This window comes from Myiozetetes cayanensis, unplaced genomic scaffold (assembly GCF_022539395.1).
Source record: "Myiozetetes cayanensis isolate MyiCay16 unplaced genomic scaffold, myiCay2020 scf2-11, whole genome shotgun sequence".
In the NCBI taxonomy this organism is placed as follows: Eukaryota; Metazoa; Chordata; class Aves; order Passeriformes; family Tyrannidae; genus Myiozetetes; species Myiozetetes cayanensis.
The window spans coordinates 50011802-50024190 of NW_026087411.1; the positions used below are offsets into that span (position 1 = coordinate 50011802).

The following is a 12389-nucleotide window of genomic DNA, read 5'->3' on the forward strand; positions in this document are numbered from 1 at the left end:
GCTTACAATTATTCCAGGAAGAGAAATAAAAAAAGTCTCCAATCTCAAATCTTACTCCGAGGGCTTAAGGGAAGATCAGTTACCCTCAAAATTTTAAACAGGAGATTGAGTGTCCTGTAAAAGTAATTTGTGATTTACATGTTTTTCCCCCTCATATAAAAAAATAAAACTGCAACCCACCCAGTTAATGAAGTTAGTATTTTATTGTCATTTGGAATTATATTAAGTTACTGTGTATGTAATACTAATTGTTTACCATGTTGCTGTGATACTCTCGTTTTCAGTGCATTTTTTATTTTTCCTAATCAAAGAAGTTATCTACTGCATAAAAGTAGATAGATACATAATGGCAAAGCTGTTAATTTACTGTAACAAACTTTAGATCCAGCTTCTCTGAAGTGGCTGGTTACATTCTAATTTCTGTGTTGTGTTCTAGCTTATAGACCAGTTAAAACCTGGCGGAAGATTGATATTACCAGTTGGCCCTGCTGGGGGAAACCAGATGCTCGAACAGTATGACAAACTAGAAGATGGCAGTGTCAAAATGAAGCCTCTGATGGGAGTGATATATGTGCCTTTAACAGATAAAGAGAAGCAGTGGTCCAGGTGGAAGTGATTTTCTGTTCCACTTACTTCTTCCACACACATGCAAGGTGAAAGGGTGTGAATTTTAAGCAGATAGACTGCAAGGCCTGCCTTTGCTGCTGTCATTGCTTTCTGCTCCTCCATACCATGAAAAGTGACTCAGTCTGCATTACATCACCAAAAGGAGGTTATGTTAAGTTTGAGTTAATTTAAAAGCAGGAGAAAAATATTGCATGGGTTGCACTTTGTGTCTTTTGGACATGTTTTCTTTAGTCTTTGGTGTGTTGAAGATTTTTATTTGTTGTTTTAAATACAGTATTTTCTAAGGTTAAAATTCCCTTCTAATGAATTTTTTATAACTCTGTTGCCCAATAATTAGGGTGAAGTGTAAAATTTTTCTTAATAAATATTGTTTTGTCCTGTACGTTAGTGGTAATTGAGTGTTCATTTTTTATTTTTGTGAAATGCTACAAATGAAGAAAAGTCTTTGTAAAATCCTTTGTGGAAAAATAGATAATTTCGCAAACACTTTTCCTTCAGCCCCCAAGTAGCAAAAAGGGGAGAAGGTAATCCCTTCTTCCCTAATATATAAAGGTAGTCGAGTAGCATCCAGAAAATTTTTTCAGATATGTTATTAGAAGTATGTCATATGTCCCTGATGGGAGTGTATTTGTGTTTGGCAACACAGCAAACTCTAAAGGCCTTTCTAGAGGTAGTAAGCTTTCCAGTTTGCTGAATCGAACAGCCAGTAACACAGATGTAACACAGCTGTCAGCTGAAGCCATGGTAGGCACTGGTATCCGAATGAACAAAGCAACTGTTTTGCTTCCTGGCAGAAAATGCTTGTGAATGTATTATCGGCATTAATGAAGGGCATAGATGTGCATTGAGCTCTGAAAACAACTCTTGAGCTTTATAATTCCTAAATTTAGGTTTTTGGCTCTTTTCCCTTGATATTCTGGAGTATAACTTGTTATTTGGGTATTTGAATATGTAACATCTAACCTATCAAAATAGTCCTAAAAAGTATAAATAAAGCAGTTTGCATACTGCTGCTTATGGAAACCAAATTTCAGTGTTTGTTGGAGTGTTATATGGCCACCATATATAAATTACTCCTGAGAACAATGTCAATGAGTTATTGTTTAGTTCAAAGCTTGTGAAGTGTGCTTGCTATTCAGATGGTTTTATTTGTTATGCAGATGAATACTTTGGCCTTGAATATTGCCAGGATTCTCTCAGTGTGGTACTCAGGGGTTTCCTGCCTCTTGTAAGGCTTTAGAAATTTTGCTTTGTGGTCAGTTTCCTCCTCTGGCAAATGTTGTGGATTCTGTTTAAGTTTGGAGTCCATGCTCTGCTTACTCCAGAAAAGAGAAGTATTCTTCTTAAGCTTTCCTGTTTTCAGAGAGGTTTTATAGATTTTTCTGCATTTCCACTCAATCTGATTATAGTACCAATTGGGTTTTTTTGGTAGCAGCAGTGTGTTCAACAAACACTTTTTATAAGAAGGGTTTCTGGAATGACAGTGGTTATAATTTGCTACTAGTGAAGGTGGTGTACCGTGTAAGGACTACAATTCTAACGTCAGTTTGGTATTCCATTTTGTCTGCTAGTTAAGTTTTACCCAGATTTGCTTACAATTTTCTGTTGTTTCCTGAAATTCTTGATTTTATTTATTTATTTTTAATTTAAGAATTTATACTGGTGTTATCAGAAAATAAAAGTGCTTAGCCTGAAGGATTACCTTGATTTACAGTGGCAGAGAGGCTGTTTCTTGCTATATATGTTTAAATGTGGTTCAGACTTGGAAATCTCTGTTAAAGAAAATCTCAGAAGTCCACTTCTTGCAATGTTTGTTTTTTCTTTAGTTGTCCTTTTTGTGATCTGAAGAAAATTCCAATTCCATTTTCTAGCATAAATGCCAGTGCACTTCTGACCTTACAGGAGATCACATCTTTCTTTTTTGTTGTTTTTCCTTATTGGTGAGTCCAAAGTATGTGGTCAGCCAACTGCTTCTAAGCAAACTCCTAATTAGAGATCAGCATTTGTTATCTGTGCTGGCATCAAAGATGAAAGAGGTGTTTTTCTACTCTTCCTAGATTTCGGTTTACCTTTTTTTAATTGTTGAATATCTGTGAGCAGAGATCATTAGAGACTCCTCTGAAAGAGCATCCATAAGTCCTAATGTAATAGAGAGCTGTAGTGTATGAGAAACTCTAGTTGTTGTTAATACAAAATTCATTAAACAGTCATCATTTTAAGAGTAGCTCAATCCTGTGTGTTTAGTTTGTCATTCTTTTAGTTTACATTATGTAATTTCATTCCTAATTCAGGTAACTCTTTAAACACATTAAGAATTGATGTCCCTTCACAAAATACAATTGGTAGACCAGCAGCAGTTTCCTAGGCTAGCAGACCTTCCAGTTGGCAAGAAAGAAGCTGCTTAAATTTTTGCTTAGCCATTTGCATGTTGGAGAAGTTAGTACAGTTCCTTTATGGGGCTGCAAGGTGCTCTTTGCAAAGCAGCTCAACGCTGACTGTGTGCTAACACTAAGTGGTGTTTGAAGTCAAACCTGCCTTCAGATGTTTTGTATCATTCTTCACTACATAGAACTGGAACTTCTAGCAAAAGAAAATCTGGACTAGCTGGAAGGAAAAGATTCTTTGGATTTCAATACATTTATATTGTGTTGCTAAATAAAGAATCTTACTTTGTGAATACTGTTGAATTTCTTTAAATTTAGTCCAATTTTCTAGTTTACATTCAGTTGCAGTAGTATTTTTAAGTTCCAAATATTAGTGGGAATCCTCTCAAATGCAACTCCCTGGGACATTTGAAAGTAGAATATCCATAGGAACCCTATCTCCAGTACCAAACAAAACAATGCATAGTGTGCCAGAGATCCAGCAGTAGATCTCCAGTTATGTGATTATACCGGTAAGGATGTTTATCCTTTCACATAAAACTTATCAATTGGGTTGTTTTTTTTCTTACTGGTAACTAGGGAGGAGAAAAGGTCTCTTGTGTTTCATGGCTTTTTGGCTGCCTTATTGACAGTTCTTGTGTAAATTGAAAGTTCTTGTGTAAATTAGGACCTCTCTGGTTTTACTTCTCTGTGAGAGTTTGCTTACTACTTACATGGAAAGACAATTTTAAAAGTCATAGAATCATTTAAGTTGGAAAAGACCTTTAAGGTTATTGAGTCAACTGTTAACTCAGCATTGCCAAGTCCCTCACTAAACCATGTCCCTAAGGGCCACTTCTACTCGTCTCTTAAAAACCTTCAGGGTATACCTTGTCCTGCTGGCCCCACTGTTGCTGATAGAAAGAGAAATAAGAGAATAACAATCTAAGTAACACTTAGCAATGAGTCTGTGTTTCATCTTGGGTTTGATTTCCAGACAGGCAGCTGTTTAAAAATGTTAACAATTACTGTAACCTTAAAATATTGCATTAGTAGAAATTATTTATAAATGTCACACTAAATTCCTATGGGCTGATAAAATACAAAATTAATATGATGGTATAACCTTTCTGAACAAAACCTACAGTGATTACACTGGGGATGTTACTGTATCCCACTCACTTGTACATAAAACATGATTAAGCACCCATTTTGAAAAGGTATTTATTAGGATATGTTAAAATATGTTTCTGATTAGAAACTCTTATTCAGTGTTTCAAATGCCCCTGATGAGCTAGTTGTCCAATTTTCTTTGAAATTAGCAGGTATTGTTTGCATGGATTTTCCTCAGGCTATGCAGAGTAATGATTATGGTAAAGTTTTTATTTTACTTTGGCAAAAACAAGCTCTGCACAAAATATTTTAGGTTAAACTTAAAGTGTATTGTTATGGTGTTTTGACCCTGGCTGAACACAAAGCTGGTTGATCACTCCCCTCCACAACTGGACGGGGAGAGAAAATATAACAGAAGGTTCCTGAGTTAAAGACAGAGAGATATCGCTCACCAGTTACCATCACAGACAGAACAGACTCGACTTGGGGATGTTAATTGAATTTATCGCCAATCAAAATCAGAACAGGATAATGAGAAGTAAAACAAATCTTAAAAACATGTTTCCCCACCACTCCCCCATTCGTGGGCTCTACCTCCTACCCCACAGTGGCACAGTGAAACAGGGGTTATGGTAGTTCATCACAGGTTCTTTCTTCTGCTCTCAGGAAGAGGAGTCCTTCCTCTGCTCCAGTGTTGGGTCCCTCACACCAGAGACAGTTTTCCACAAACTTCTCCAGTGTGAGTCCATCCCACAGGTTACAGTTCTTCATGATCAGTTCCAATGTGGGTCACTTTTCCATGGGGTCAATCCTTCAGGAACAGGCTGCTCCATTGTGGGTCCCTACAGGGTCACAAGTCCTGCCAGCAAACTTGCTCCAGCATGGACTCCTCTCTACACTGGCCTGCAGATCCTGTCAGGAGCCTGCTCCAGCATGGGTTTTCCACGGGTGCCCTGTGCAGTTGGATCTCTGCACCCTTGTGGATCCCCACGTGCTGCAGGGGCACAGCTGCTTCACCATGGTCTTCACCATGGGCTGCAGGGGCACCTCAGCTCTGGCACCTGGAACACTCCTCCCCCTCCTTCTGCACTGACCTTGGTGTCTGCAGAGTTGTTCACATGTTCTCACTCTGCTCTTCTCTGGCTGCAATCTTCATCTGCCCCAAAACTTTTTTTTCCTTCTTAAAAATGTTACCACAGAGGCGTTACTATCATTCCTGATTGGCTTGGCCTTGGCCCATGGCAGCTCCATCCTGGAGTTGACTGGTTTGCCTCTGCTGGACACGGGGGGGGGAAACTTCTGGCAGCTTCTCACAGAAGCCACCCCAGTATCCTGCCCACTACCAAAACCTGGCCATGCAAACCAAACACAGTTATGCAAAAATGCATCTGATATAACTGATACAGTAGATTGCAGAGAAAATTCCTTTTCTTTATCATTTAAATCTACTCTCTCAATTTTATGATTGATCATAGCAAATAATAAATATTTTATAATAGCACCTTTCCAGATTAAAATGCTAGAAGTCTAAATATTGCATCTCGTTACCTTTGAAGTTATAAAGGGAGAAATAATTGGCTGCTGAAACAGTGGGTATATACCGTATTTCTAATTCCTGTTAGGCTGCACTCTGAATTTCAGTATCAGTAGTGGCAGCATGTTTTTCATAGATGAATGATGTATCAAAAAGGGAAAGTCATGCTGCCTAATGACAAGAAAATTGAAGTGGATCTAAAGAGTGAGATACAGACTTCAAATAAATCTATAAATGCATGTTCAAATATTTAATTTGCCTTCCACTGAAGCAGTGGTGAGGGATTGCAAAGTTACATGACGGACTTGTATCCCAAACTTATTGCTGATAAGCTTTGTAGTTTTTTGTTTTCACTAAAAACTCTGGCATTTACCTGAAATGCTACCCATTAGATTTTTCTGAGAATGTTTCTGAGTTTGTTATTGGATACTCACCATAGGAAGTATGGAATGTACATGTATATGCCTTCCCTACTAGTAAGCCAAAATTTTAAATTTTTCTTAAATTTATTTCTAGAATAGCAATTTTGAGCTGATGGCTTCTGAAATTTGCTTTAACTTGAGCTTATGAAGTTGCTTGATACCATAGTTGAAAGATGAGTGGTTCTCTTGCTAGAATTCCAGGGATCTGAGAAGGACTGCTGTGGTGACTTAAACCCTAAATATCTGTATTGCTTGCTAAGCAGGAACTAGTAAGCAGATTGGAAGGAGTGCATATATGAAGGTGGAGGGCAATTATGCAAGTTGTGTAAGAATCATAGCAAATAGTCATGGTCATTAGAAAGGGGAAAAATACAAATCAGTTAGTAGATCTTTCCTGTGGCTCTAGAGGACTGCCAGATATTTGTAATAGGGAAATAGCTGTTGTCTTTTGAGTCTCCTTTTAAGCTTTGTAGCAGGATAGATCTTTTACCACTGTGAGGATAGGCGTGGATCCTGATTCTTACCGCTAGTGGAAACCCGATGGATTTCACAATTTGGCAGCTTCTGATCCACACAGCTGAAGTTCAGGTTAGCTGATGCTGTTTTGCGTTTTGTATTTATGTGTTCAGACTGTTCACTGTAGGTAGAAAGCTGGCAACTGTTACCTCTCAGGTGATCTGAGACTTTTTTGAAACTTTTTAATATATATAATCTGATAATGCACATATAAGCTCAGGTTCTCCTAGCAGTAGAAAATAAATGCTGTATAATTTTAACATGTATATCGTGGATTGTTTTGGGCGGCATGCCGTTAGATAAATGAGTAGAGAAGAGCAAATGAAAAATCTCTTGAGGGAAGAGATTTTTAATACAGTAAATGTTAATGCAGTAAATGTTTTAATAAACAGAGTATGAAAACCTTTATTTTGAAAGTCACATCTAGGATGTAGTGGCCAGGAATATGGCAAAGCAATGCAAAACACCAACAATTAAAACATTGGCATGTAAGTATAGTTTATTTTAAACTATATATTTACATAATAATTATGTATTTTAAGTGGAAATACCATTTTGTAAAATGAGAAACAAATCCACACTTCGCATACATTAAGGGAGTTAGCAGCATTATGCAAAAACCTTGCCAACCTCTGTGGCTGGGTAAAATTACCATGTTTAATAGTTTCAGAGTAAATACAGAATTTTTCTTAGGCTTACAGTTTCTTGAGGATCTAGCTTGGGTTTGAAGGATTAAGAATTGCTTGTCACAGTAAAAGGCCAGGCTTTCATAAAGCTGTGAGAGTATATGATAGGAATCAGGATGAAAATCACACCCATAATTAGGCATATGAGACTAAACCAGCAATAGCAGTAGTCATTACATACGCTTTTTGAAATTGTGAATATTAACTGATGATGCAGCTCCTGGAAGCATTAAGGATGAATGAAACACTTGTCCTGAATTCACTGGCACTGCATTTTAAACTGGATATCAGATGTTTGTTTATTTTTATCTGTCTAAAGTAAGCAAATACCCATTCTGTGAGATAGGGAAATGTGGAGAGCTTCGAAACCTTTGGCTATAAACAGATAAACCCCTGCCAAGATGTGTTCTTCCCCCTTCTGCATTTTTCTGCTGTCTGTAATTACTGCAACACTCTGAAGCTGTATGATTAGTACCTTACTATTAGGAGGCCGTACAAAGTGCAAAGAATGCAAATATTTATCCCTCACAAATCACAAGGTTTGCATCCCAACTGCATTAGATAGAAAACTAGTAATTTAAGCACTAGTTTCTGCAGGCTTTGCAATTGCTTTTAAAATGTTTTGCATGCTGTCATTCCATGCTGTATGATTCCTAAAGGATAATAATGCCTTTGTAATTTAAAGGTTTTATTTGTGTGCATGTCGAACTATATTTTTGTGTGTTAGTTTGCATGATAACTGGAAATACTCTTGTGTATTGAGCCAGCAATCACATTAGTGAAGATTTTTTTAACTCAGACACCGTTTGCTTTGGCTAATGAGGGATGATGCATCTACTAAAAGAAAAATTGCAGCAAACCCATTGTGAACTTATAGATTGCTTGTGCCTTGTGGAAAAAAGAAAGGCAAACACTTGTGTTTGAGTTTTGCAACGTTCTTAGCAGCACAGTGCACAGCTTTGAAATTTGGTGGACATTTTGCATTAAAATTAATGCTTTAGGAATACTTAAATCACTACTATATGATAACTTTACAATTAGAATATGGGTTCTCTGCACTTCCTGTTTCAGTGTGTTTGAAATGTCCTGCAGGAACAAACACCTGCATTTTCTAGATTCCTTGCAGTGATTTAGAGAGACTTCTTGATGCCTCCTTTCTCCTAACTGAATCTCCTTTTAACACACACACATAGACACATGCACACACCCCACCCTACCCCCACCCTTTCCATAATCTATTCCTGATTTCTCTTAGCTCCTTCAGGAGGTAATCAAGCTCCTCTATGAAATAAATAAACTCAAGTGCTACAAACTGCATTATGTGGGTGCAAGAATGTGTTCTTAGCTTTCTTGAGAGACTGACAGCTGAAGATAAACTTGCCTTTTTGGCAGCTACAGAGGATGGTTTTTGCCAATACTCTGTCTAGTAAGTTGGCTTAGTTTCTTGCCAGTGTGTAGCCAGCAGAATCTGGATGACAGGTAGCTGTGTAACTAGCTGTGCAGTGTGGAGGATGTTCATTAAAGCGAGTGATCCATTACATGTAAAATAGAGGGACCCATATTTCACAATAAATCACATAATAGAATGAGATGGTATAGAAGATATGAGATTGCTGTTGCCTTTCCTTTGGTGTTTGTTGGTTTTTTTTCCTTAAATGCTTGAAGAGATTTCTGAAGTTTTGCTGATGTGCATGAGCGCTTAAATGTAATCTGATTCAATATCAAAACTTTTCAAATATAATTTTCAAGGGGAGGAGAAACATAACTGCGTATGTTTTCTTTCTACAGGGATGAATTGTAAAAGCTACATCATCTTGACCCAAACATAGTGTTACAGTGGACTGCTCATCTCCAGTTCTAAAAGCTTTTTGAAAACCAACAGCATTGCAGCTTGTTTTGGACTTCGTTATACTGTTGTTATCAGCATGGAAAAGCGTGGTGTTTGTTTCATTTTTTTAGATGCTCAAGGCAAACCTGATAAAGAAATGGTGGAAAGTTTTATGTGGGCACTGTTTTATTTAACATGCCTTTATTTCACTTTCATCTGTTCAAAGTGGATTTCTGCAAAACTGCAGATAAAGACCTATAGCTTGTGAACTCTAATTTTGATGGGGGTACTTGAACACTCACTTCTCTCGGCTCCTGTGTCCCTTGGTAAAACTGCTTCTGTGCACCTTACAACACTACGTAGGTAATACCAGGTTTTCTGTGTTCTGATGTCTGCTAGAGGCTACTAAAAGGAGATGAACTTCCTTTTTAAGCTTTTGACATGGTGTCATAGACTAGCATGTAGTAGATACAATCAGCTGCTTTTGTTACCTTAAAACCAGGCATTTGTATATATTAAACTTCAAGACATCAGAGGTGGGTGGCCACTCTTATCAAACACTGCTGTTCAAGTTGGACATAACAGACATGGTTTTCCCTTTCCTTCTAAAATTAATTAACGGAATCTTGAAATTCTGTTTAGGTTTACAACTCACTACTGGTATGATACGCATATATTTAACTCCATAAATACGATATAAGCTGTGTCCTGATCACTGAATAGTTTATGCAATGCTGCTTTGCCAACTGATGTTAAAAGCAAAAGGGGAGTTGTGTGCTTGTGTGGAAGATCAGTATGTAGTAGACTACTGAGATGTGGATTGCTTTTTGTTCTTTATTAAAAAACAAAATGCCATTTGGTTCTAAAAGAAAGTTGCTTTTGGCAAAGCCAATTTGCTGTATTAACATTCTCATTTTTCTAACTGTGGGCACCCAGGAAAAATTCTGGCTTTTTAGAAAGTGAATTCTAAATTGTTATACAAGGAAAACATCGTACATGCAGAAAGAATCATGGATTCCTTCATACAGGTAGATGCACTTGTTCAGTTTTCATATAGAATAATTGGAAGGCTATAAACCTTTTTTTTCTATCCTAAGTTTTCTGGTTTGTAAAATCTGTTTTGTAAAATGCCAACAGCAAATCGTGAAGCAGTACAGTAAGGTGGGCTGCTTTGGGAAAGGGGAAAAGCGTGTCTTCAGTCATCTTGCTCAGATTTGGGCAACCAAAAATTAAAGTAAACAGCATGTTATAATTTTTTAATTTTTTTTTATAGTAGAAATGTTACAGAATAAAATAACTTGCATAAAAGCAACCCGTAGTGATTAATGAAAAAAAAAGCTTTTTATGGTGGAAGAGCAATAATTTTGTGCTGGGATTAATCCCTGGAGACATAAAGGTTAAAATTCAAAGGACTGAATATGAAACAGGAACATTTTAAATAATCTTCTTTTTGAGGGTCAGCCCCATCCTATTCCTCTGCAAAAGATACGTATGACATAATTTATTTAGATGTTTGTAGGTTAGAGTACCACCTCCTGATCTGACTGCAGCCTGGGAGCACATACACAAGATTAATCTTAAAAAGAAATTAACATAGCGTGTATTCTAGAAAATACAATCCAGAAAAACCCACTTGCGTCTGACAAATTTGTACTAACCCACAATCAACTGTGAATCTAGTTCTTGGTGTTGAAGTGAAATATCTTAACTGATGCATGCTAACGTTCAACCTTCTGGTCACTGTATCTTTCAATTTGAGTTCAGCTTTATTTACATCTTCTCACTAATTTAATCAGTTAAATGAAAGATATGAGCTCAACTGTATCCAAACTCCTGTCTCTGGACACAGTGTAATAAGCTAGCCTGACTTGGAAGTGGTGTTAAAACTGAGACCCAATGACAGGTTTTTTGGGGAGAACCACTTCAAGAGGTGTAAGGCTTCAGGGACCAAGGCTGTTGGGAGTAGTGCACCCATTCCACTGAGGATTTATATCAAGGGATGTATCAAGGTACTCGGACAGAAAGGAGTATCCAGGAGTAGCATTTAGGAATTGGAAAATGGAAACTCCTCCACGATGGAGCAATGGTTCTGAAGTAAAAACTTGGAGACGAGGACAAGTTGAAATGCAGAAGATTTGAAGAGCTTGAATAAGTGCTGTGTGAACTGTCTGAATTGCTACTTTGCCAAATAAAACAAATTGAGAGGAAGCTGTCTCTAGGTGTCTGCCTGGTTTTGTGGTTGGTTTTTTTACCCTTCAGCAGGACTTCACATGTCCAAAAAGAAAGCAAGTAGGTGTAAAAATACTGGTTTACTAATTGACCAGAACTATGTGTCCGTTTTCAGTCAGTTAAGGTATTGCAGCAGTTACAAAGCCTGTTAATAATATATGGAATGTAAGTGGAGTTTTCCATGGCTGTTTGGAATTTATTTTGTTCACATCTGTGTGTTTTGGGTAACAGGCTCTTCCTGTGCGCAGTTCTGCCCACTCTCCATAGCTGAATCCAGCTACCTCAGAGAGAGTGATTGCAGGGCTGTTACTAAAACCTCTAGGCCAGAACAGCTTGGGAGAACGGATTGGCTGAACGATTGAGTCACTTGTCTGGTTGTTTCCAGGATCCAGACAGTAGAAGACCACCAGATTTTGAGCAGAGGAACCAAGAGCCAATACCTGTGTCTTGAAAATGCACCAACATTTTGTGGGTGCTCTACAGAGAAGGTTTATGTGCCATATGGATGCTTTCTATTTATACAGCAGGAATTATGTGCTTATTTACCATTTCCATTCAGAGTGGTCAGCTAGCTTGAGGGCAGAGAGCCCATTGCGTGACTTTTTTCTGGAGGGAAACTAGCACACAGCACGTGTGCACCAGCACTGCTGATGGAGGCCACCTGGATGGTTCCTGAAATGTTTTGTAGTCAGCGAGTTTGAAACAGGCAATAATGCCTGGGGCCAGGGGGCCTCTACATGGTAGGCTCCCGGAGCTTCCAGCTGGCAGCAGTTCTCTCCACGAGTACAGTGTTTTTGTGACAAAATGACAAGCTCCAGGGTTTTTGAGTATGGAGGGACTGTGGAATTGACTGTCAGCACAAAGAGGTAAATTAAAATGCCCAGAGGAAGATTCTGAACTAGTACTCTCCTTCCTGCCAGGAAGAAGGGTGTTAACACATTCTAACAGTAGCAATGTTTTCTTCCTTTTTCTCAATGTGCCCTAGGATGTGCTGCTTTTGATTTAAATGGAGTTCACAGAAAGAGGACATGATCTCAATTCCTTCTTGATTTTGACATGATGCAAAGGAGG

The 12389-nt window shown here is 38.0% G+C and overlaps 1 protein-coding gene across 3 annotated transcripts in view; it reads left to right on the plus strand.

Moving 5' to 3' along the window:
• The window catches only part of PCMT1 (protein-L-isoaspartate (D-aspartate) O-methyltransferase), a 37296-nt gene extending 25994 nt beyond the window's left edge, over positions 1 to 11302 (plus strand). The window contains exons 7-8 of one of the 3 annotated variants that reach the window (XM_050314423.1): positions 437 to 606; positions 9050 to 11302. In XM_050314423.1, the coding sequence (XP_050170380.1) occupies positions 437 to 606; positions 9050 to 9062 (183 nt within the window). In that variant the 3' untranslated portion in view covers positions 9063 to 11302. Of the gene's footprint in view, positions 1 to 436; positions 654 to 9049 lie in introns of all 3 variants that reach the window. The other 2 variants (XM_050314420.1, XM_050314421.1) reach the window with 2 other exon arrangements.
• The last annotated feature ends 1087 nt before the right edge of the window (positions 11303 to 12389 follow it).